Source organism: Hemicordylus capensis, chromosome 15 (genome assembly GCF_027244095.1).
Source record: "Hemicordylus capensis ecotype Gifberg chromosome 15, rHemCap1.1.pri, whole genome shotgun sequence".
Lineage (NCBI taxonomy): Eukaryota > Metazoa > Chordata > Lepidosauria > Squamata > Cordylidae > Hemicordylus > Hemicordylus capensis.
This window is the reverse complement of record NC_069671.1, coordinates 5653195-5675746: the sequence shown is the minus strand read 5'-3', so window position 1 is coordinate 5675746 and position 22552 is coordinate 5653195. Positions and strand designations below refer to the sequence as shown.

The following is a 22552-nucleotide window of genomic DNA, read 5'->3' as shown; positions in this document are numbered from 1 at the left end:
GTGTGGCATGGGCCAGAGATGCATGGAAGGATGCAAGACCAGAAGCTCATCCTGCATCTTCTCCCGGGCCTCCTTCCTTTCCGTTAAGTCCTTCTTCGTATGTGTGTCTCCCTCCAGTTCTGAGAAGGAGGGAGTAAGGAAGCACAAGGAAAGGGAACGGAGAAGCAAGAAGTGGAACTGAAATATCTCCAAAGTCAAAACTGGGAGGAAATTTCAGGGTTTGCCAGAGGTTGCCGGTTCAAATCCCCGCTGGTTTGTTTCCCAGACTGGTAAACACCTCTATCGGGCAGCAGCGATCTAGGAAGATGCTGAGAGGCATCATCTCATACTGCGCAGGAGGATGCAATGGTCAACCTTTCCTGTATTCTACCAAAGACAACCACAGGGCTCTGTGGGTGCAAGAAGTCGACACACTTTACCAAGGAAAAAATGGAAGAATTTTCTCAGGGCAGTTTCTAAAAGGAGTCTAAGTGGCACTTTAAATGACTTAACAAATGAATTGAAGCATAAGCATTTGTGGACTACAGTCGTTTATGCTAAAACACCCTCAGTGTTTTTGTTTTAAGGCAATCCAAGACACATCTTTTTAGAGAGGCATCTTCTTGTTTTATCTGCTGCTTATAGCTGGTAGCTTTTGTCTTTCTCCGTTCTTCACTTTCTTACGCATAACTTCTAATCTGAAACTTTTCAAGTTTGGAACTTGAAATGCAGTGTTAGCTTGGTCTTTTCACTTGTTTAATTGTATTGATTTTTTTTTTTTAAACAAACCAAAAACTTTATATTGTATCTATTTTATTCACGTTGTGAGCGGCCCCAAGCAGCAGTTTACTGGAGGGGTGGGGTATGAATATTTGTAAAGAGAACATACAAATAAGAAATGCGTTGATCTTCAAGGTGCCCCAAGACCCTTTTTGTCATTCCAACTGCTGCGAAGTGACACAGCCAACCCTCTGGACAGGGCCCTTGCTAGGCCTAAAAAGTGAGACCACCTGATCCTCCGACAAATAACCCCAAGCTGGAGCCTGCAAGGCGAGCCCCCCCCCCCTCCGGGCCCCATGGTCTTTTGCAGTGTGTTAGTCCTACTGTGTACCATTCCAAACTTGGCACTCAGCAAAACAGAGACGTCGATCTCCGCCCGCCCCATGTTATCTCCTCGGCTCATCTGGTTTGAAGCAGCTCCCCAGACACAGGAAAGGGAATTGCATCAAAGGCCGTGGCTTGGCAGTTGCTGAAATAGAAGAAATCTGTGAGGGGGCTGCCCAGAGGAGGACTCTGGGGGCACACTGGCTTCTCCCCACCACCGCGTTCTTCCTCCTCTCTTTTCGTGTGGTTATTATGCAAAAGAGGCCCTCTCCCAACCTCTCCCTCTGGTGTGTGCAGAATGACCCCCCCAGTTCTCGGTTTTGCAAACGTTCAGCACGATCCTCACATTTTAGGTTTGCAAAGGAATATCGAGAGCCAAAGACCTCCCCCCCCAAAAAACCCTCTTCAGATTTGACTTTAAAGTGACCCTTTTGTAATTTCTAGGGGAGTGGGGGGTGGATGCTTGCCTAACAAGCAGAAGGTTGCCCGTTCAAATCCCCGCTGGTACTATATTGGAGAGCAGCAATATAGGAAGGTGCTGAAAGGCATCATCTCATACTGCACGTTAGGAGGCAATGGTCAACCTCTCCTGTATACTACCCAAGAAAACCACAGGGCTCTGTGGCTGCCAGGAGTCGAAATGGACTTGACAGCACATTTTACCTTTATGCATCAAGATGATCTTGTGGTAGCAAGTGTGAATGGTCCCCTTTGCTAAGCAGGCTCTGCCCTATTTTGCATTTGAATGGGAGACATGTGTAAGCACTGTAAGATATTCCCCTTAGGGGCTGTGAAGAGCTCCTGCCATTAAAGCCACAATAACCAATGGGCCTAACTTCTCAGTAACTTCCACTAATGTTGATGGCCACCAAAAGATCCAGTGGCAAGGAATTCCACAAGCTATCTGTGTTCTGTGTGAAGTGCTTCCCTCTGTTTAAACTGAACCATCACTCCTTCTCACTGAATGGCCTTGAATTTCTAGCCTTTTGAATGCGGATAATCTCTCGACTGAACCTGTCTATATACCATTCATTATTTCATACAAGCAGGGGCACGCTGCTCGGTGTGTGAGCTACATAACAGTCCCTTTTACCTTTTGAATCCCGGTATACATACCTAAGTTTGCAGGTTTTACATTCACGGTTTGCTGCCCCAGTGTAAACAAAACGGTGGTATGGAATCCTGTGCATGTTTACTCAGCAGTCGTTCCCGTTGTGTTCAATAAATGGTTTAATCCCTAATGCTTAGGATTGCATCTTAACTATATATAAATTGCATTTGCTCAGGATCACATCCTGTTTCCTTGATTCTCCCTTTCCTCCCTCCGGCAGTCAAAAACAGAATGTAAGCTCTTTGGTGCAGGAGTCTTCTTCTCCTCCTCCTCCTCCTCCTCCTCCTCTTCTTTTTCCTCCTCCTCCTCTTCTTCTTTGTCCTTCTCCTCCCCCTCCCCCTCCTCCTCCTCCTTCTTCCTCATCCTCCTCCTTCCTCCTCCTCCTCCTTCCTCCTCCTCCTCCTCCTCCTCTTCCTCCTCCTCCTTCCTCCTCCACTCATGTTCCTCTATAAAGTGCCACACACATATTAATAAACAAATACTTTATTGCACATGGGCTTCAAAACCAGGGAGATTAGCCTAAAAGACATCTTCTTGTTTTGTCTGGCTTTTAAAATGTTCCCCATACTGGGATGTCTTGCATAGTTTTTCCAAGATCAGGTTCCTTCAGAAAGTTGAGATGGGGCCATAAGTAAGCAGTAGAGCATCATCTGTGTTGCATGCAGAAGGTCCCACCCAGGGTCAATTCCTGGCAGCATCTCCAGGTAGGGCTGGGAAAGGCTCCTGCCTGAAACCCTAGAGAGTGTCCTGAGCTAGATGGAGCAAGGGTCAGGGGAAGGACCATCGCTCAGTAGCAGAACATATGCTTGGCATGCAGAAGGCCCCAGGTTCAATCCCTGGCAGCATCTCCAGGTAGGGCTGAAAGAGACTCCTGCCAGAAACTTTGGAGAAGCCGCTGCCAGTCTGTGAAGACACTACTGAGCTAGATGGACCAATGGTCTGACTCAGGATAAAACAGCTTCTCATGTTTCTGTGAGAGGGCTGTTTCCTTCATGCCTGCCTTGTGCCCTTCCTGGAGGCATCTGTCTGGGGAAACAGGATGCTGGGACAGAGAGATCTTGCCTCTGACCCCAAATGTGTTTTCATCTGGTCTGACTCAGCGTAAGGCTGCTTCCTATGTTCCTACAGCGCTATGATAAATCTGCCTTCATCACATCGCCGTTCGCATTTCGCAGGCTGTGAAAAGAAGCTTTATGCCTCTGCGTCACATGGATGACCACCTTGATCCTTGAAGACGGAGTTCCACTCTTTGGATTGAAATGTTCTACAAAATGGTGCCCAGCTATACAGGATTCTACAAGCATGTGGACATTCGTCACCCCCGTGTCACCGAGCAACCTTTAAATGTCATATTTGGGGTCTCTCCTCTTCATCACATCTAGAGTTCTTTTCCAAAGTGTGACTTTAATGGAAATAAATGTGAATGATTGATTGTAATGATTTTAATAGGGGCTGTTCGCAATACTCTTCGTTTTACAAAAATCTGGAAACACGTTTAATTCCCCATATGGAAGCAAAACCCCACATTTATCTTAATTTAGCCACGGACAGGCTTGTTTCTGCTTGTTCATATATGCAGAACATATGTGACATATACAAACCGTCTGAATGTCATAGGCTATGAAAGGGTAATGGGTCTATTACGAACACATGTGTGCCTCATTTGCAGATCGAGGGCGGATGGAATTTCAGCACCACCAAGGCAAAAGCGGTGCACACCTAGAGCTGAAACAGATGGGCAAGAGCCTCATGTCTTCTGGGTGGGGCTGTGCCATTTCCAGGGCTGTGCCATTTCAGGCCACAGGTGAGGCACTGCACGCTTAAATGCTCTCCCATTAAAATAAGGAATTCTCTGCACATAGCAAACGATCACGTCGGCAAAAAGGCTCTGGTGTTTACCTGAATCCAAGACCCACCCACCCCCGCCCCGCAAGTTATTTGGTGTTAGAAATCAGGGGTCGTCTTAAATTCAGAGTCTTCTTCCTTTTGGGTAACGAAGTAAAGTTGTGCCGTTAAGTCGGTGTCAACTCCTGGCGCCCACAGAGCCCTGTGGTTGACTTTGGTAGAATACAGGAGGGGTTTCCCATTGCCTCCTCCCACGCAGTGTGATATGATGCCTTTTAGCATCTTCCTATATCGTTGCTGCCCGATAGAGGTGTTTCCCATAGTCTGGGAAACACACCAGCGGGGATTTGAAGCAGCAACCTCTTGCTCCCTAGGCAAGTTTCTTCCCCGCTGCACCATTAGGTGGCTTTTGGGTAACTAGCATAACTTATATATAACCCATATTTTGTAAAGGGAGTTGTCTTAAATTCAGGGACATCTTCTATTAGGGTAAATATGGGTAGGTTAAAAGAACCCTCTCCCCAATCTGCTACGTTTCCATGCAGGGGTGTAGCAAGGTTGTTGTGGGCCCAGAGACACGATTTTAAAATGCTCCCCCCACTCACTGAAGCTCAGCTCATGAAGTAAAGAAATCTTAAATGAGGCTGAATAGTGGTAACAAAAAGCATAGCAAAATTTATATATACCCTATGTGCCACAATAGAACATCATCCTAAATCATTTTTTGAAAGGTTTTGTAAATTGTGGACGATGCAAGTCATTTGATGGTGCTAGAGAAAGACATGCTGTTCTGCTAGCTCCAGGTCTTAACAGTCACATCATTTTTGGAGGATGAATACAACTGAAGGAAGCCCGGGCAGGTGTGTGGCTGGTAGAGTCAGTCCTGTGACTTGCCTCGGGGGGGGGCCAAGGCAGTGGGCCCTCAGACAACTGTCTCCTCTTGCCCTGTTCTAGCTACGCCCGTTTCCATGTGCAAGCATTGTTGTTGTTTTTTAAGATGCATATGGTGCTGCTGAGGGTGTTAAAAGTGCTTCATCGATAGATGCAATCTTGTTATCCTTAGAACACACCTGTCAGGTAAGTCAATATCCCAGCAAGCCAAGTGGAGGGGGTTGAGGGAGAGAGAGAGAGAGAGAGAGAGAGAGAGAGAGAGAGAGAGAGAGAGGTTTGCCCTGTGGATTAGCACTCGCCTCTTTTGGAGCAGATGCACATACACTTCCAAACAGCTTGCAAGCCACTGACTCTGACTCGGTGGCGGAACATCTGCTTTGCACACCGAAGGCCCCAGGTTCTTCCCCAGAAGAAGAGAAGGCCCCAGGTTTTGACCCCAGACTGCCAATGCTTGGCAGCATCTGCAAGGCGTGCTGGCAGATACTTCTGCCTGAAACCTTGGAGAGCCGCTGCCAGTCAGTGTAGGCAGTGCCATGGTCTGACGCAGCAAGGCAGCAACGTTCCTGTGAGAGAGTTGTTTGCTTCAAGTCTCCCTTGTCGCCTGCCTGGAGGCATTTGTCTGGGGAACAGAAGGCTGGAGGAAATCGACCTTGACTGTGACCCAAAATGATTTTTTTCCTCTGTGTTTGGGCACATTATTAATGTGGCAGCAAATCCCTCCATGATGAAATGCAATTTTCCGATCAGGTCGAACTCAGCAAAAACAAGACAGCCACTAGAAGCCCGTTCAGAGCATTGCGATGTGCCCCCTCCAGAGAAAAAGAGCTTCTCTTTGAGTGCATAATTCATAGATCTGCAAATGGAGCCTGCAGCTTTACAGAAATCCCCCAGCGGCAGCATCCTCTCTTTCCTGCTATGCAAACGTCGCTCCCTAGAGGGCACTTGCTCTTCAGCCAGAAGCAGGATTCTGCACGGCTGGTTTCCTTCTCTTGCTGGGACCGAAGGGCCTACTATGAGTTTAACTCAGGAAAGGATCCATGGGCAGCAGCGATACTGGAAGATGCTGAAAGGCATCATCTCCTACTGCGTGGGAGGAGGCCATGGTCAACCCCTCCTGTATTCTACCAAAGACAACCACAGGGCTCTGTGGGTGCCAGGAGTCGACACTGACTCAACGGTGGACTTGACACCCTTTTAGGGGTGTCCAATTGGGGGGGGGGATTTTCTGGCAAGAAGATTGGGAGAGAGCAGAATCGGTTGGTGCAATGAATGCTCTTTTGATTTCATCGTGTGCAACAGGCTGACACAACACACAGGCTATTTCAAAAACAACAACAGAGCGGGAGAGAGAAATGAGGAGATCCTTTTATGAACATTACTGTCTGCCATATTTTTAAATGCAACCGTGGTAAGTTTATCTACACTTATCTACAAATATCTACACCTTATCCACATTCTTTGCAGATATGACTCTTTGGTTGAGTTGATTTCCCCTCCCCTTACACTGCAACTTCTCAAGAAAAACACAAAAAGAAACAAAACACAACTTGAATAATTGCTGAAAGACAGGGGGGGAAATAAATATACTAACATCTTGAAAGGCTTGACCAAAAGCTTTGGCACTAACCCATGTACAGTGAAGGAATCCTTCTGAAAACTCAGGAACGACAGCAGCCAAGCAAAAGGACACGTGAAAGAGCGGTTCCAAGCTTGCTTGCAATGCGCACAAAACAAATGGGCCTATTCACACAATTGTTCCAATCTAGGTTTGATGTGGGTTACCAGCATTAGCATGGTTGTGTGAAGGAGAGGAGAGCTGGTCTTGGGGTAGCAAGCATGACTGGTCCCCATAGCTAAGCAGGGTCCACCTTGGTTGCATATGAATGGGAGACTAGAAGTGTGAGCACTGGAAGATATAGTCCCCTTAGAGGATGGGGCCGCTCTGGGAAGAGCATCTCGGTCCCAAGTTCCCTCCCTGGAAGCATCTCCAAGACAGGGCTGAGAGAGACTCTTCCTGCAACCTTGGAGAAGCCGCTGCCAGTCTGGGTAGACAGTACTGAGCTGGATGGACCATTGGTCTGACTCAGGATACGGCAGCTTCCTATGTTCCTAACCCATGCCATGATGGGGATCTCAGACCATAAAGCACCGTAGCATGGGTTCACACAATTATGTCAATGTTGGTAACCCACATTTGGACAATTGTGTGAACAGGCCGAATATTACACTTCTTCAGAACAGAACTCAACAGTATGGTTTCATCAGACATGTGAAAGAACTCACAATCCACAGCAAATACCAAATTTTTAAAGAATGCGTTTTCCTTGCACATTTTGTCATCCGTCCAGATTTTTGCCACAGTCAAAAAACGAAATGAAAGAACAACTTGGCTTCCACCTGCGTCTTTCCGTAGCACTGCCAACCCCTTCAGGAATCAGAGCTCTCACTGGACGTGGGACAGAGATTACCGTGCAGTGGGAACGCCATCGAACGTGGGGGGTGGGGTGGGGGGGGGAGGCAGGGGGTGTATTTTGAAGGAGAGCAAGAAAATGTCTGTGGAATTTGGAGCGCAGAAGCATGGAAGAAGAAGTAACACGCCCCAAGTCTGAATCTGTTTAGATGAGATGTGGGTTGCGCGGTAGCAAATATATTTTAAAGGCTGCCATTAAGGGAAATGAGCACAGTGTTGGGGGTGTGTGTGTGGTATGGTTTTTTTAAAGGTGGATAATAGTATATTGGGCTTGGTTTTGTTTATGGGAATCCCACTTGCTGCTAGAGGCGGAACTTTATAGACAGGCCAAAATGGGGCACAGCTAAAACCTGCAAAGCACACAAAAGGAATTCTCCACAGAATGTGTTTCAACGTCTGCACCTAAGATCATAAGGAGAGCCCAGCTAAACTCACAGAAGAGCTTCAGTGGTGAGGAGAGCTGGTCTTGTGGTAGAAAGCACAAATTGTCCCCTTTGCCGAGCAGGGTATGCCTTGGTTTGCATTTGGATGGGTGTCTACATGTGGGCATTGTCTGATGTAAGATATTCCTTTTCGGGGAAGGGGCTGTTGCTTAGTGGTGGAGCATCTGCAGGTCGGCACGCAGAAGGTCCCAGGTTCACGCCCTGGCAGCATCTCCAGGTGGGGCTGGGAAGCACTGTGTGAGCACTGTAAGAGATTCCCCTTAGGTGATGGAGCCGCTCTGGGAAGAGCATTTGCATGCTTCCACGTTCCCTCCCTGGCAGCATCTCCAAGATAAGGCTAAGAGAGATTCCCGCCTGCAGCCTTGGAGAAGTTGCTGCCAGTTTGTGAAGACAATACTGAGCTCGATAGACCAACGGTCTGACTCAGTATATGGCAGCTTCCTATGTCCCCTGCCACCATCCTCAGAGCAGTTCTTTGGAACCCATCTGAGCCTTGCAAGCTTTTCAAGAAGCACCCCTCCTCACACTCCTGGCACAAGGAGAGGTGGCTGCTAGCCGCCTTCCCTCTACCCCCCACCCCCAACCACTTTCAAACCAGAAGAAATCTGGGCAAGCCCAAAGTCTGCAGAAGCTGTAAGCTGCAGCAATCGGTGCTGGGATTGATTTTAGAAGCTCTAATAACTGGAGTTGAGAAGACATGGAACACAGGGGATGTGGAACCATAAAGGGATCCGATCCAATAAAGGAATCCGATCCACCGTTTCCCCCTTCTCCATACAAGTGAAAGAAGTGCAGTACCCCTCCAATTTTGCCCTGGGGCTGCCCTGAACTTTGCGATGCCTCTGCTCAGATCCTCTTGCCCCCAAGCGTCGGGGAAGGACAGTGTCCCCCCCTGGAGAGATGTCCCTCTTAGTCTGGGGCTCCTGAAATCATCCTGCCTCAGACAGCTTCCTCTATGGCCTGTTGGGCTAGGCTGGCCCGAGCCACACTCACCGCTAATCTCTGGAAACGGGACTATTTCTGGCTAGCCGGCAGGCCACGCAGCACCTCCAGGTGGGGAACCCGAACGTGCCTGAAGCATGAGCTAATGAAGCCAAGGACAGAAACGAATGAGCAAAGCAGTCAAGCAGGACAGTCAGTGCTGAGCGGTGCAGGGATCCGCTCCCTGTCCGAGCTGAAATGATCTCTCCCTGTTTAAATACCCACACACACGGACACGGAAAACTGGCACCTCTGGGGAACGGCAGAACCAGAACCCTTTCCCTGACAGAGTGCTTTTCTACATGCAGAGATATACACACACACGTGCACAAACACACACACACCACCACCCGCAACATGAGATGCTGCCCCTGTGGTCTGAGATGATGTCATCTGGCAAAAACTGGACCAGGGGAGTATTTTGTTCATTTGTTTCTGCTCCAAAGGCTTCTTGCAGAACATTTCCAGCTCGGGATGGAAGCACAGCACTGGCTTCACCAATCATGCCATCGCTGGAAGTGTCGCATTGAGATGAAGCATGGGTCCTTGGGTTTTTCCTTCTGATCTGACAGCCCGGGAGGCCAATTTCCGATGGTTGGCCCAACGAAAATAGAAACAGAAATAAAAGCTGCCGCTGCTCAGTGTAGAGCAGGGCTGCCTGACTGTTCTTGGACTACAGCTCCCATCCTCCCCAGCCACGGTGGCCAATAGTCAAGGATTATGGGAGCTGTAGTCCAACATTTGCAGGAGGGCCGGAGTTGTGCAGCCCTGGCATAGACAATTAGCCAACAGCCTGACTCAGTATAAGGCCACTCCCTACGTCGTCCAACAACGTCGGGCAAGATAAGATTGGGGACATCTGTTCTAGGGGTCCGCCTAGAGCAGCACTGCACAGCTGCGGCCCTCCTGCCGATATTGGACTACAACTCCCATCGTCCCTGACTCTTGGCCACTGTGGCTGGGGATGATGGATGTTGCAGTTCAACAGCAGCTGGGGAGCCGGCATTGCGCAGCCCTGACCTAACCAGTGAGAGACAAGGGACCATGTGGCAGGTGGCAAGGGGGTGCTGCTCTTAATACCACCATGGAAAGGTCAGAAGGGCGAGTGAGTGTCCTCACCGCCATGGTTTGCATATGAATGGGAGACTAGAAGAGTGAGCACTGGAAGATCTTCCCCTCAGCAGGGGATGGAGCCACTCTGGGAAGAGCAGAAGGTTCCAAGAAGTTCCCTCCCTGGCAGCATCTCCAAGAGAGGGCTGAGAGAGATCTCTGCCTGCAACCTTGGAAAGGCCACTGCCAGTCTGTGTAGACAATCCTGAGCTAGAGCGGCCAAGGATCTGACTCAGTAGATGGCAGCTTCCTGTGTTCCTATGAGACCCCTGGTCTGCTACACAGCCTCACCAAAGACTGGTTCTCAGGACCAAAACCTGGGGAGGAGATGCATCCAGCCAGGCTTCTGGAAAAACAGTCCTGCTGCTAGGAGCGGAAAGTGAGTGTGTTCCACAATCAGCTCTGCAGGCCTCACTGGTCCTGACTCCTCAGCTGCCTGCCTCCCTCCTCCGGGACCTCCTCCAGAGAGGAGTGCAGCCATGGAGGCACCTGCCCAGAGCTCCTACCTCCGCGAGCATCTCTGCTGCTTCCACCTTCATGTAATGCGGTGCTGCAATACAGTAACAGAGACTTGGGAAAATGGACTGCATTTTCCCTGAATCCAAGACTAAGTATATCCCCATTTTTATTATATATTAGACTTCGGGAGGTCATCTTAAATCCAGAGTCCCATTCCTTACAGGGAAATATTTCACCTCTACTTTTTAAGGGGGCCGTCTTAAATTCAGAGTCATCTTCACTTCGGGTAAACGCGGTATGTAATTATTCTCCAGGGAGTATGAATAAGTTTCATTCTCGAAAGGGAGGGGGCTGTGGGCCCTGATATTTTAAGCACCTAGGAATGCCCCAGAGCCACCTAATGGCGCAGCGGGGAAATGGCTTGACTAGCGAGCCAGAGGTTGCTGGTTCGAATCCCCGCTGGTATGTTTCCCGTATCGAGCAGCAGCAATACAGGAAGATGCTGAAAGGCAACAACTCATCCTGTGCGGGAGATGGCCATGGTAAACTCCTCCTACCAAAGGAAAACCAAGGAGTCGACACCGACTCAACGGCACACATTACTTTACTTTAGGAATGCCCCAGCTTTCTACCCAGATTATGGTTGTAAGAACAAGCCGGTTGGTCGTCTAGATACTGAGTGGGTGTTGCCATCCACCACCACCACCACCACCACCACCACTCATGGTGAAGGTTGGGCAGAGCTTCAGTGCATCAACACTCTGTGACAATTGAACCGACTACGGATGACTTTGCACTGTTGAAGACCAGCTCCCCACCGGAACTAGGCAAAAACCAGGTGTGCAGCCTCATCTACAGGAAGATCATTTGCCAAGCCCTTGGAACAGGTAAAGAGCGGCATGCATGCTAACTGCGATGATGTGGCAAAGGAACAGATCGACATATGGCTTCGTTCAGAAAGCAAAGAAAAGTGCAGCTGCCAATCACGGTGGCGAGGGGTTGGGGAGAGGAAAGGCGCCCTCCAAGTAAGGTGGCAAAGTGGAGAGTGATGCTCCAGGGGAAGAAGGCCTGGTCTCTGTCCACCCTGCTCCTGCTGGATTAGGTCTGTCATCGGACTGTCCGGGTAAGCAGGCCTATTGTCTCTTCCTCCAGGACAAGGCAGGAAAGCGAGCCTTGCGTGAATCCGGTGGAGCGTGGAAGGAAGGCATCCAAAAGAATCAAGGGTGTGCAAGAGGCGAAGGGCCCCCCCGCAGGAAGGCGGAGGTTTCTGGGGCAAGCGTTTCTTGCGAACGCTCTTGCTCACCGAAGCAAGAGAGTGCTCTCCGAAAACAGACACGACTGAGCAATTCAAACCATGCAGCAAGCCAGTCATTGCAAGAGGACCTTTTGCTGGGTGGGGTGGGGTTATCTTGGTCCATAGTCATAGCTGGTAGGAGCGCCCACCGTGGAATACATGTTTGCGGCTGCGGCCGCCGCCGCTGCCGCCGCCGCCGGATTCATGTGGTGATGGTGGTGGTGGTGGTGATGGTAACCGTGTCCTCGGATGCTGGGCAAAGGGTAGGGTGCTGGTCTGCTCTTGGCTCCCAAGTAATGGTCGTAGGCCGAGGCCGGGTGCTTGTAGGGGTGGTGATGGAGAGGCTCCGAGGCGGAGGGCTCCAGCCTCAGTTCGTGGTGCGGGGGGCTGGGCCGGCTGCCTGCAGGGCTGGTCAGCGGGACGAGGCCACCGCCGCCGGGGACGGGAAGCGCTGGGCTGAGGACCCTGGACATGAGCTGCTGGTGGGCGGGGTCCGCGTGGAGAGGGGTCCCACTGGCTGCTTCCCGCTCATATTCTCGCCGGCTCTCGGCTGCATCTACAAGGCATGCCAAGAGAGAAGGAGGAGAAAGGCACCCAGATCAGTGGGCTCCAGGCATTGAGTCCCGGACAGAGAACCATCCACCCCCAGTTAAGGCCACTTACTCAAACCGAGATCTCGTTTCGCCCTCGGTGGGTCAACGGGTGACTTACAGTCGGGGTTCCCAACCTCGGGGACCCAAGGTGGTATTGGACTACAACTCCCATCGCCCCCAGCCACAGTGGTGCTGGGGGTGACAGGAGTTGTATTTCAGCACCAGCCGGGAAGCCATGTTTGGGAACCCCTGACTTATACCGAGGCAGGTACACCGAGGCTCAGAAACCAATGGATCTCTGGGTGGCTCCCAAAGCAGAAAATTATACAATGCGAAATCTATACAGTTAAAAACAGCAAAACAAATAAGTGTGGAGGCTTACGAGATTCCTGCGGCACTTACACCCAGTAAAGGACAAACTACATTAAACGTGGCATTGGCGCAATCATCCTCGACTTCTCTTTGGCTGTGTTCTCACAAACACAAGGATCCTGGTTACAAAGCTGATTAGGATCGAGCAGCCCCACGGAGATTAGTGTGACAACACACAATTTTCAGAATTTCGATTTCCAACTACTCCAGTTAACCAACATTTGTCCAGAATAGATTAGGACTAGGTAGGGCCTAGCTAGGTAGGATGAGCTAGTACCCTAAACAGGGTCCGGGAAGTGCCCAGCCAGGGTAGGAGAGTGGTGTGGGCTACCGATTAGCGACCATGCAAACTCAAAAGGCAAGGGAGGGGGAGGGGAGGGTGATCGTGTGGGAGGCAGGAGCTGGGTGGGATGGATTTTTGTCCACCCTTGGTAAAATGGGAAGAGAGCTGGTCTTGTGGGAGCAAGTATGACTTGTCCCCTTAGCTAAGCAGGGTCTGCCCTGGTTGCATATGAATGGGAGACTAGAAGTGTGAGCACTGGAAGAGATTCTCCTTAAGGGATGGAGCCATTCTGGGAAGAGCATCTAGATTCCAGGTTCCTTCCCTGGCAGCATCTCCAAGACAGGGCTGAGAGAGATTCCTGCCACTGTTGCCAGTCTGCGTAGACAAAATTGATCTAGATGGACCAATGGTCAGACTCAGTATATGGCAGCTTCCTATGTTGGTGGGGATTTGACCCTGCCCACACCCAGGTCCTAACCTGGATTGAGCTCTCTGGAGCGATTTAGGAAAGAAAAGTGAAGCACACACTTCTTGGCCCCGATTCTCTGCATCATTGCATGGAACCCCATGGGACTGACTTCTGAGGAAACGCAGCTTGGCTGCAGAGTGTGTTTAGTGTCCCAGAGCGACCAGCTTGGAGTCTCAGCTTGCTCACATGCTACTGCTCCCACCCAGATCATGCCTCCGGCTTGGGGGTTTCTGGAACCCCGCCAGCGCTCCAGAGTCTTCCCAGAGATGTGCTGTTGCCAATGCTAGACATCTACGGGGAGGGAAAAACTGTACCTTAACAAAGAGGTGGTGTTGAAGTTACCGTTTTAGCCTCTTTTGCAAAAGTGGTGCATTCTGAGCGTAGTTCCCTGTTAGGCTGGGCAACGAAAGCAGGACGTTGGCACCTTCTTTGTGGGTTTTCTTTTCTTTTCCTGCCTGCTCTACGCTCCTAGGGAGGCTTTAGAAATGCCTCATGCACACACGCACACCCCTACAGAAACGGTGGTTCGGGTTCAATGCCACCATGTTTTTGAATGAAAACAAAACAAAGGCAGGCCTTTCTGTAGTCCCTCAGTGCAAAGATCTTATGTTAACAGAGCAGAGAGCAGGAATGCCGGAGATAGAAGCCTTCCTTCTCCCTCTCCCTCTCTTCCTTTTTAAATGAAGTCTTTAACATTATGTTCAGCAGAAATCCATGCTCCTGGGACGAGACAGTCTGACTGTGATAAATAGAGCTGAGTTGAGTGACAAGTTTGCACACGCTTGAAATTTTTGCAATTGTATAACACTAAACAAATAGAGACCTTCTCTTTATTTTAATAGGCCTGGAGTGTGTTGGGGAAAAGGGCCTCCGGGTCTTCTCTTTGCAACTGTTTACACTGTGTAATGGAAAAGGAATCAGTGAACAAACGTTCCTAATGTCTATGCCGGAGTTCTGCAGAAAGTTAAATGCCACTACTGAATATGAGGAGTTCTGTGTTCCACCCGGTTGTTTTAGACAAGTATGCAGAACATCTTAACTCATGCGATTGTTGGGGGAGAGGAAAGATCTCTGCCAGTCCAAAGCGCCAAAGGGAATGAGAAAGCAGACCAGAAAGGAGTCCCATTAGTACATGGGCCTGCTGGAACGGTCAGTACCGTCTGGGAGGATGAATGCTCGTTGTGATGTTTGACAAGGGCTACATCCCTGGGGATGGAAAATAGGTGATAGCGTGGCACTACGTCCATCTTTCAGTGTGTTATAGGAGTTTTATTGTCCTGGCCTGCAGCGGCTGGGTTTGCAATGGTGTTTGAAATACTTTTTAAAGGTTTTAAAAACACAATTATAAAGTCTCAGGCATGTTGTCAGGGGAATGGAAATAGAAATGGGCAGGAATGTCTTTCCAGGATTACTCCATAAGTGCAACAATTTGTCCACGGTTGCCCACACCCAGACCCTGACCCTTTCCTCTGTGCAAAAAGGGCTGCAGTTTTACTCTAAACAGTGGTGCATCTGCTAGTAACCTCCAGGCTTGACTACTGCAATACGCTCTATGTGGGGTTGGCCTTGGATGTCGTTCGGAAACTTCAGTTAGTTCAAAATGTGGCAGCCAGACTGGTCTCTGGGGTAACCCGGAGAGAACATATTATGCTAGTTTTAAAACGGTTGCACTGGCTGTCGATATGCTAATGGACCTGCGGTTCTGCTCCCCAGCCCCCGTTCTGTCCGCATTCAGACGAAACGGAAAGCGCCCTCTCTGCAGTCAGCGAGACTGCAGAGAGGAGGGGGAACTGCCTATGTGGGCCTCCTTCTTGCTTGAAGGACAGCCCGCACAGCCAGTCATGCAGGGAGAGAGGGAGGAACTTCCTCCTTCAAATCCAGTCTGGTTTAATGCAGCCTCCCGTGCTTCATTCAGACGCAACAGAGGCTCTGTGGACCCTTGGTTTTGAGCTAAAGTAAAGGGTGCCATCAAGTCGATGTTGACTCTTGGTGACCACAGAACCTTGTGGTTGTCTTTGGTAGAATACAGGAAGGGTTTACCATTGCCATCTCCTGCGCAGTATGAGATGATGCCTTTCAGCATCATCCTATATCACTGCTGCCCGATAGAGGTGTTTCCCATAGTCTGGGAAATGTACCAGCGGGATTCAAACTGGCAACCTCTGGTTTGCCACTCCAAACTGAGGGTTCAGATTGGAGACTCCGGGTCACAGAAGGAATGGGCTGTGTCTGTGGATGATGGGAGTTGTAGTGATGATGGGGGAGATCCAAGGTTGAGAACATTTCTCATTGTAGTGGGAGGGTTGCATGTTTGAATCTCCATCCTCCACAAGCCACCCTTTCCAAGCAAATCTGCACACCAGCCAAACCCTTTCCCCCTCAACGTCGGGCGAGGGGGGCAGGGCTCTTTCCCCTTCCCCCCTGGGGAAATATTTGCACATGTGGTCCCAACACCTGCAGCCTGAACAGTCCAGGGAGATCTTTACCACTTGATTCGGCAGATTTCTCTGAACCCCCACTCAAGTGGGCCAGCCAGGAGTAGTATCCTGATCCAGTGAAGGCAATCTCTGTGCAGAGACAAGTTTCCACCGGTGCAGTTGCTACGCCAGGTGTGCTCAGGGCTGCTGCACCAGGGGTGGGTAGGCAGCCGGTGGGGAAACAGAGGCATAACCCCACACGTTCACTCCATGGGCCCAAACATAACTGACTGCTGTGCCAGAGCATTTCACCTTCCTCGTTTCCTTCAATGGGACCTGAGAGGTCTTTGCCAAACCTAAAGAAGCAACTTGCTGTACGGGGAGCTGCTGTGATAAGATATCCCAGCTGCGTAAAAGCCAAGGCTTTGAGTTTGCAGTACTAGCTCACATGGCTGTTTTGTGGAAGGAAGGTCCCATGGCTTTCCTGGTGCTTCGCTTCCAAGAAAATGTGCTTAGAACAGAGGTGTCCTGTTGCAATCCAGCTAAGCCGTAGCTGGTGGCTTAAGCCTTGTCTATACATGCAGTGGAATAAGCGGATAAGATTCCTGAGGGGATAGGGTATATTGCACCATATCCAACTGCAGGAGGAGAAACTGTTTCTGAATGCTGCCTCCTTTAGAAGTAATCTCTGGAGAGAGAGAGAGAGAGAGAGAGAGAGAGAGAGAGTTCTGGCTTACCTTGTTTATTGCTGACGGGCCAGATTTAAGCACAAGCCAAGGAAGCAGCAGCTTAGGGCTTGCCATTATGAGGGGCCGGGCAGTAGCAATATAGGAAGATGCTGAAAGGCATCATCTCATCCTGCGTGGGAGGAAGCCATGCTAACCCCCTCCTGTATTCTACCAAAGACAACCACAGGGCTCTTTGGGCGCCAGGAGTCGACACTGACTCAACAGCACACTTTACATTACTGGATACCAAAATAGGACTAAATTTCAAGTTTTACCTTTAACTGGTTGAAAAATAAAGGAGAAAGGCAGTGGGGAGAGAGATGCTAGAACAGACATTTTCATTCTGATAAGACAAAAATATACTTATATGGGTACAGAGTCATTTATCATTGATCTATAAATCTGTGCAGGAATAAAATATTCATTAGAGCAGGGCCCGGTTTTTCGAAAGTCAGATCCTGGATCAGAACCTTTCTGGTCCTGAGATCGGTGTTGATCTATATATGTAAAAACAAAGCTTTGTTGTTTCTGTTTTCATTGACCTTTTGCTTAGCTTAATAAAATGGTTTGCAATGCTATGGGACCTTTTAAGCTTGACATAGCTTAGGGCCCGGGGCATCATTGGAGAAGCTGCTGCCAGTCTGGGTAGACAGTGCTGAGCTAGATGGACCAGTGGCCTGACTCAGTTTATGGCAGCTTCCTATGTAGGCCCCATTCTGGACTTATGTGCTTTGATACTGCTGTCCAGGACAAAACTCATTCTGTGCACAGATGAAAAAAATTAGCGGGACCTCCAGTGAGAAAACAGGGCTGTCTTACTCGGCATTTTAACAAGGTAGGAGGAAAATGCCAACCTACCCAGAGCCTTTCTCACAATCACTCCGCCCTCCTCTCAGCTAGTTTTTTTGCTCTTTGATGATCAAAAATCAGGAGTGCACGGATGCTTGTCCAGCCCCATTAATGGCCTTTGTGTGTTTGTCCTTGGATGAAACAGTGCCTAGCAGATTGCCCTGGGTGTGGTCTTTTGCTCCCCAAGAGCAGAAGGGTTTGCTCACTCAGTGCATCCACTTTGCTTGTGGTCAACCTGTCTCCTCAGGAAGACTGAGGGTACTGCTTAGAAGCTACTATATTGCAGATCAGGCGGTTAGTCCCACTGGCTTAAAGGGTTCAAACAGCAAGTCAGGGCCTGGTGGAAGCAAGCGTGTGCATAGCAACAGATTCCAGGAGAATCGCCAGATCAGCCTGTACTGTAGGGGAAGGAAGGGAAGGAAGGAAGGAAGGAAGGAAGGAAGGAAGGAAGGAAAGGAGGAGGAAGGAAGGAGGAAGGAAGGGAGGAAGGGAAGGGAAAGAAGGAAGGAAGGAAGGAAGGAAGGAAGGGAAGAGGAAAGAAGGAAGGCATGACTCTCAATCTGCTCTGCACTCAGACGCTTTTGCTTTGTGAGCGAGATGGAGAGATGTTTTTCTTATAAGTCTATAAACCAGACTGGCAGCTCTCCAAGCATGGTGTCTTAACTAGTTAGTGGAACTGGCTGATAATCACATTTAATTTGAGGTTCCTATGCGTCACCCCCGCTGGGTGCCAAGTGCACATGGAATCCCTCCCACAGGGCTGCTGGATAGGGATGCGCCCGGGACTGCTCCTCCGCGTTCCGGAGGTGGTGGGGGTGCCTCTTTAAGGGCGGGGGAGGGTGCACTTACCCCTCCTGCCACATTCCCCCCGCTGGCGCGCCATTGTATCAAAGCCCCTCCGGGCGCCAGTGTCCCACTCTGCCGCCCCATTGCCATCCTCAGCCGGAAGTTGCCGTCCTCGGCGCATGCGCTCAGTACTTCCGGCCACTTCCAAGCCGTGTTGCTAAGTTTTGTGCAGCAGCAAATTGTTTGTCGGCAACAACTGCAGTCAATTACACCCTGGCTTGCCCCTCCTGCATTCTACCAAAGAAAACCACAGGGCTCTCTGGGCGCCAGGAGTCGAAATTGACTTGACGGCACACTTGGCCTTTACCTTGATTGCTAGCACATACATTAGGGTTTTGTTATATGTTTCACACCATTTGTTTCTTTGCTGTTAGTATTGTTACTATTTTAATAGTATTTTATAGTGATTGTTCACTGCATGAAGCTGGTCATTGAGTGCAATAAAGATTTGGTTTGAATAAAGTAGGAGTCCGTTGGTGTGATCGTCTGCAAAGTGTAGCATAAGCAAGGCTCAGGAAATCCACTAGAAAAACCATCCATCGCTTATCAGACGATCAGGCTCCCCGCTCCTACCTTTATTTATTTTCTATTTCTTTTTTTATACTGCCCTTTGTCCTAAGACCCCAGGGTGGTTAACAAGATAAAAACCAACGTAACATTTCAATAACAACCTGAAAGTAAAACAAACACCACCATGTCCTAAAAGAGAGGGACTGGAGACCACTCGTTAGCCAAAAATATGGATTAGAAGAAGGACAGTCTGTCATTCGCCTTGGTTTTTACTCACACACGACTGAAAATCAGGAGCTTTTTCAGACAGTGGCTTTACTGTGAGGCTTTGCTGCATGTTCAAAGTTGCAACAAACAAAAACAAAAACCAGCAACAACACAAAAAACCCAGATGCAAAAAGTATTTTTTTTTTTACCCTGGATATAAATCGGGCTACACTCTGAAAAACCTGAATTGTGGGTAAAGTGTTCCCAGATAGTTCGCAGGGACTTTGGGGTAAATTTGGCCGATATGTGAATGCACACTCTCCATTCCGGAGGAGATGTGAACTAAAAGCCGGGTGTGGAAAACAGGCACAGCTCGTCTCAAAGCTGGGTGAGATGCTTGTCCGATCCAGTTGACAGTGAGTCGTGCGCACAAGCCTACTAGGTTTCCTACCACCAACATGGAAACTCACCTTTCTCAGTCCCGTTCTGATGTGCTGGGGAAGACACTGGATTTCTGGATCTGGCAAAAGCACTCATGAGAGGGAGGGCCCCGGGTCTGTGATTCCTGGGCCTAACACAGAGAAAGAGAAGGATGCAGGTCCACCATATTTCAAGGGTCATTGACGACACACGGGGTGGAGCCACCATTGGGTGAACGGGTTCAAAGAACCCGGGCTGCACCCAATCAGGGGCTGCACCTTGTGGCCCCAACACGCCCCGCGTCTGACGTCCGATGCGGGAGTGCTGGTTTAGCTCCCGGGCGGGGGCCGCACGGCCCCTGTTCAGGAGTTAAACGGCCGCTGTATTCATGGCGTGGCCAGGAGCGGCTCTTCCTTGCCTTTAAGGGAAGAGCTGCTCCTGGCTGTGCTGCGAACGCAGCACCAGCCCAAGGCTAGCTCCTGAAGGGGCCATGCGGCCCCTTTGGAAGTTAAATGGCCAACTCTCAAATTGAGCCACGTGGCTCTGTTTGGGAGCCAGACCACACCCGTCATGTCTGATGTCAGATGCTGGGGGTGGGGTGATTGAGGCCGCCACCACGGCCGCACACAGGCCACTGGTAGTTAGGCTCCGCACCTGACAACACGTTGAAACAGGGGCTTAGAGAGTGACTGTGCAGAGCTCATTGTTCTCTCTACAACCCATCCTACCTAATTCTTCAAAAAAACAAACAAACAAAAAAAAACACCCCTCCATATTTTCGCTACAAAAAGTTATGACAAATTATCCCAATTTATGCTTCATTTGCATGCTCCCCCCCCAATTGCAAAAGGTGGGATTTATTTCTTTTATTTTTATTTTATATTTTAAAATATTTCTATACTACCCAAAACATGCGTCTCTGGTGGTTTACAATTAAAATCATTTAAAACATTAAATCAATTAACAATTGCAATCATTTAAAACATCTAAAACCCAATATTAAAAATATTGATATTAACACTGTTTCATCCTTCACCTCCCTGTTCTTCCTCAGCTCCTACAAACCTACAACCTCACCAATCCTGGGATCACTGACGCTGAAACTACTATTACTACTTTATCATGCTTCAGGACAGGCATATGATCAACCTGGATTTATGAATAGCAGGAGTTCCTAAATGGTGGTACTCCAGATGTTGCTGGACTACAATTGTGGCTGGAGATGATGGGTGTTGTAGTGCAGCAACATCTGGAGTACCACCAGTTGGGAACCCCTGGGGTAGAGAAAGGGAAGAGGAAGAAGAGCAGCTTTACCAGTCTTCTGGATCACAGTCTCGGAATCCTTTTGCGAAGGGGTTGCTGGCGATCTTGAGCTGAGTAATCTGATAAGAGAGAAGATGTAGGGAGAGAGCCTTTTGAGTCACGGAAGGGCAACGATGTCCCACTGAGCCAGACGGTGGAAGCCCAGTCCATCAAGAGAGTGGCCAGGTTCACACATAACGGTGCCACTGAAGGTTCAGCAGCTCGGAGCGGGCACACGAGCCCTCTGGTGGCAGAGGCAACATTTATTTATTTATTACATTTTTATACCGCCTCATACAAAAGAAGTCCTTGGGCGCTTCACAATCTAAAAGCCATCAAAACACAGACACAATTAAAATAATTCAAAAATACAAATAAAAGCTCTAAACCCCGAAGCTTTAAAACGATAAACTAAAAGCCTGGCTAAACCAGTATGTTTTCAGGTCATCCTTAAAAACATTCAGAGACGGGGAGACTCTAATTTCATTAGCAAGCGCGTTCCAGAGTCGCGGGGCAACTCTAGAAAAGGCTCGGTTCCGAGTCGCCACCAGCTGAGCCAGTGGCAACCACAACCAGACCTCCTCAGATGATCTTAATAGGCAGCGGGGTTGTTGAAGAAGAAGGCGTTCTCTTAAATACCTCGGACCCAAGCCATTTAGGGCTTTATAGGTAATAACCAGCACTTCATATTTTGCTCAGAAACTTATTGGCAGCCAGTGTAGTTCTTTTTAATGGGTGTAATATGATCTCTTCCTGCAACCCCGGAGACCAGTCATCAACCATGTCAAGTTGTGGAATATCCTTAAGAAAATGGGCATCCCAGAACATCTCATTGTTCTCATGAGAAACCTATACACAGGGCAGGAAGCCACAGTCCAGATGGATGGTACACGGTGAAACAGACTGGTTCCAGTTCGGCAAAGGAGTAAGACAAGGCTGTCTACTTTCTCCTTCTTTGTTCAATTTATATGCTGGACATATACTGAGAGAAGCTGGATTGGAAGAAGACGAGCGTGGTTTTAAAGTTGGAGGAAGAAACATCAATAACCTGCGCTATGCAGATGACACCACTCTGATAGCTGAGAATGTGGATGATCTGCAAGCTCTAGTAATGAAAGTCAAGGAGCACAGTGAAAAAAAATGGGACTAAGACTAAATGTCAAGAAGACTAAACGAATGACAACAGGTACAGCAACCAGCCTCAGAATTGACAATGAAGCCATTGAAGTGGTGGATAGCTTCTGCCTTTTAGGATCAACCATCAACAGTCAAGGATCCAGCAGTCAAGAAATGCGCTTCAGACTAGCACTTGGTAGGGTTGAAATGAAGGCCTTGGAAAGGATATTTAGATGCTGTGACATGTCTGTACCTACAAAGATTAGAATCAATCAGACAATGTTTTTCCCCGTGACACTCTATGGATGTGAAAGCTGGACTTTGAAGAAGCAAGATAGGAAAAGTATTAACGCTTTTGAACTTTGGTGCTGGAGAAGACTATTGAGGATACCACGGACAGCTAGAAAAACAAATGGATCGTAGAACAAATCAAGCCAGAATTTTCCATCGAGGCACAAATGACCAGGCTCAGACTATCATACTTCAGAAACATTATGCGAAGACCCGGCTCCCTTGAGAATTCCATAATGCTGGGAAAGTAGAAGGAAAGAGAAGAAGGACGACCAACAGCAAGGTGGATGGACTCGATTACGTCAGCAATGAAGGCACCGCTGAGAGACCTGAAAGGCCAAGTGGAAGACCGATCATCCTGGAGAGAATCTCTCTCTGTGGTCGCTAACAGTCGACACTGACTTGACGGCACTTAATCAATCAATCTATATGATCTCTTCGGGCAACCCCAGAGACCAACTC

At 49.1% G+C, this 22552-nt stretch overlaps 1 protein-coding gene across 2 annotated transcripts in view; it reads right to left on the bottom strand.

The window, feature by feature from the left end:
* Positions 1 to 10979: 10979 nt before the first annotated feature.
* TBX1 (T-box transcription factor 1) overlaps positions 10980 to 22552 on the bottom strand; it is a 36292-nt gene continuing 24719 nt past the window's right edge. Inside the window, exons 5-7 of one of the 2 annotated variants that reach the window (XM_053279131.1) lie at positions 20696 to 20763; positions 19432 to 19532; positions 10980 to 12243 (exon numbers count right to left, since the gene is read on the bottom strand). In XM_053279131.1, coding sequence (XP_053135106.1) covers positions 11798 to 12243; positions 19432 to 19532; positions 20696 to 20763 — 615 coding nt within the window. In that variant the 3' untranslated portion in view covers positions 10980 to 11797. The remainder of the gene's footprint in view (positions 12244 to 19431; positions 19533 to 20695; positions 20764 to 22552) is intronic. The other variant, XM_053279132.1, reaches the window with a different exon arrangement.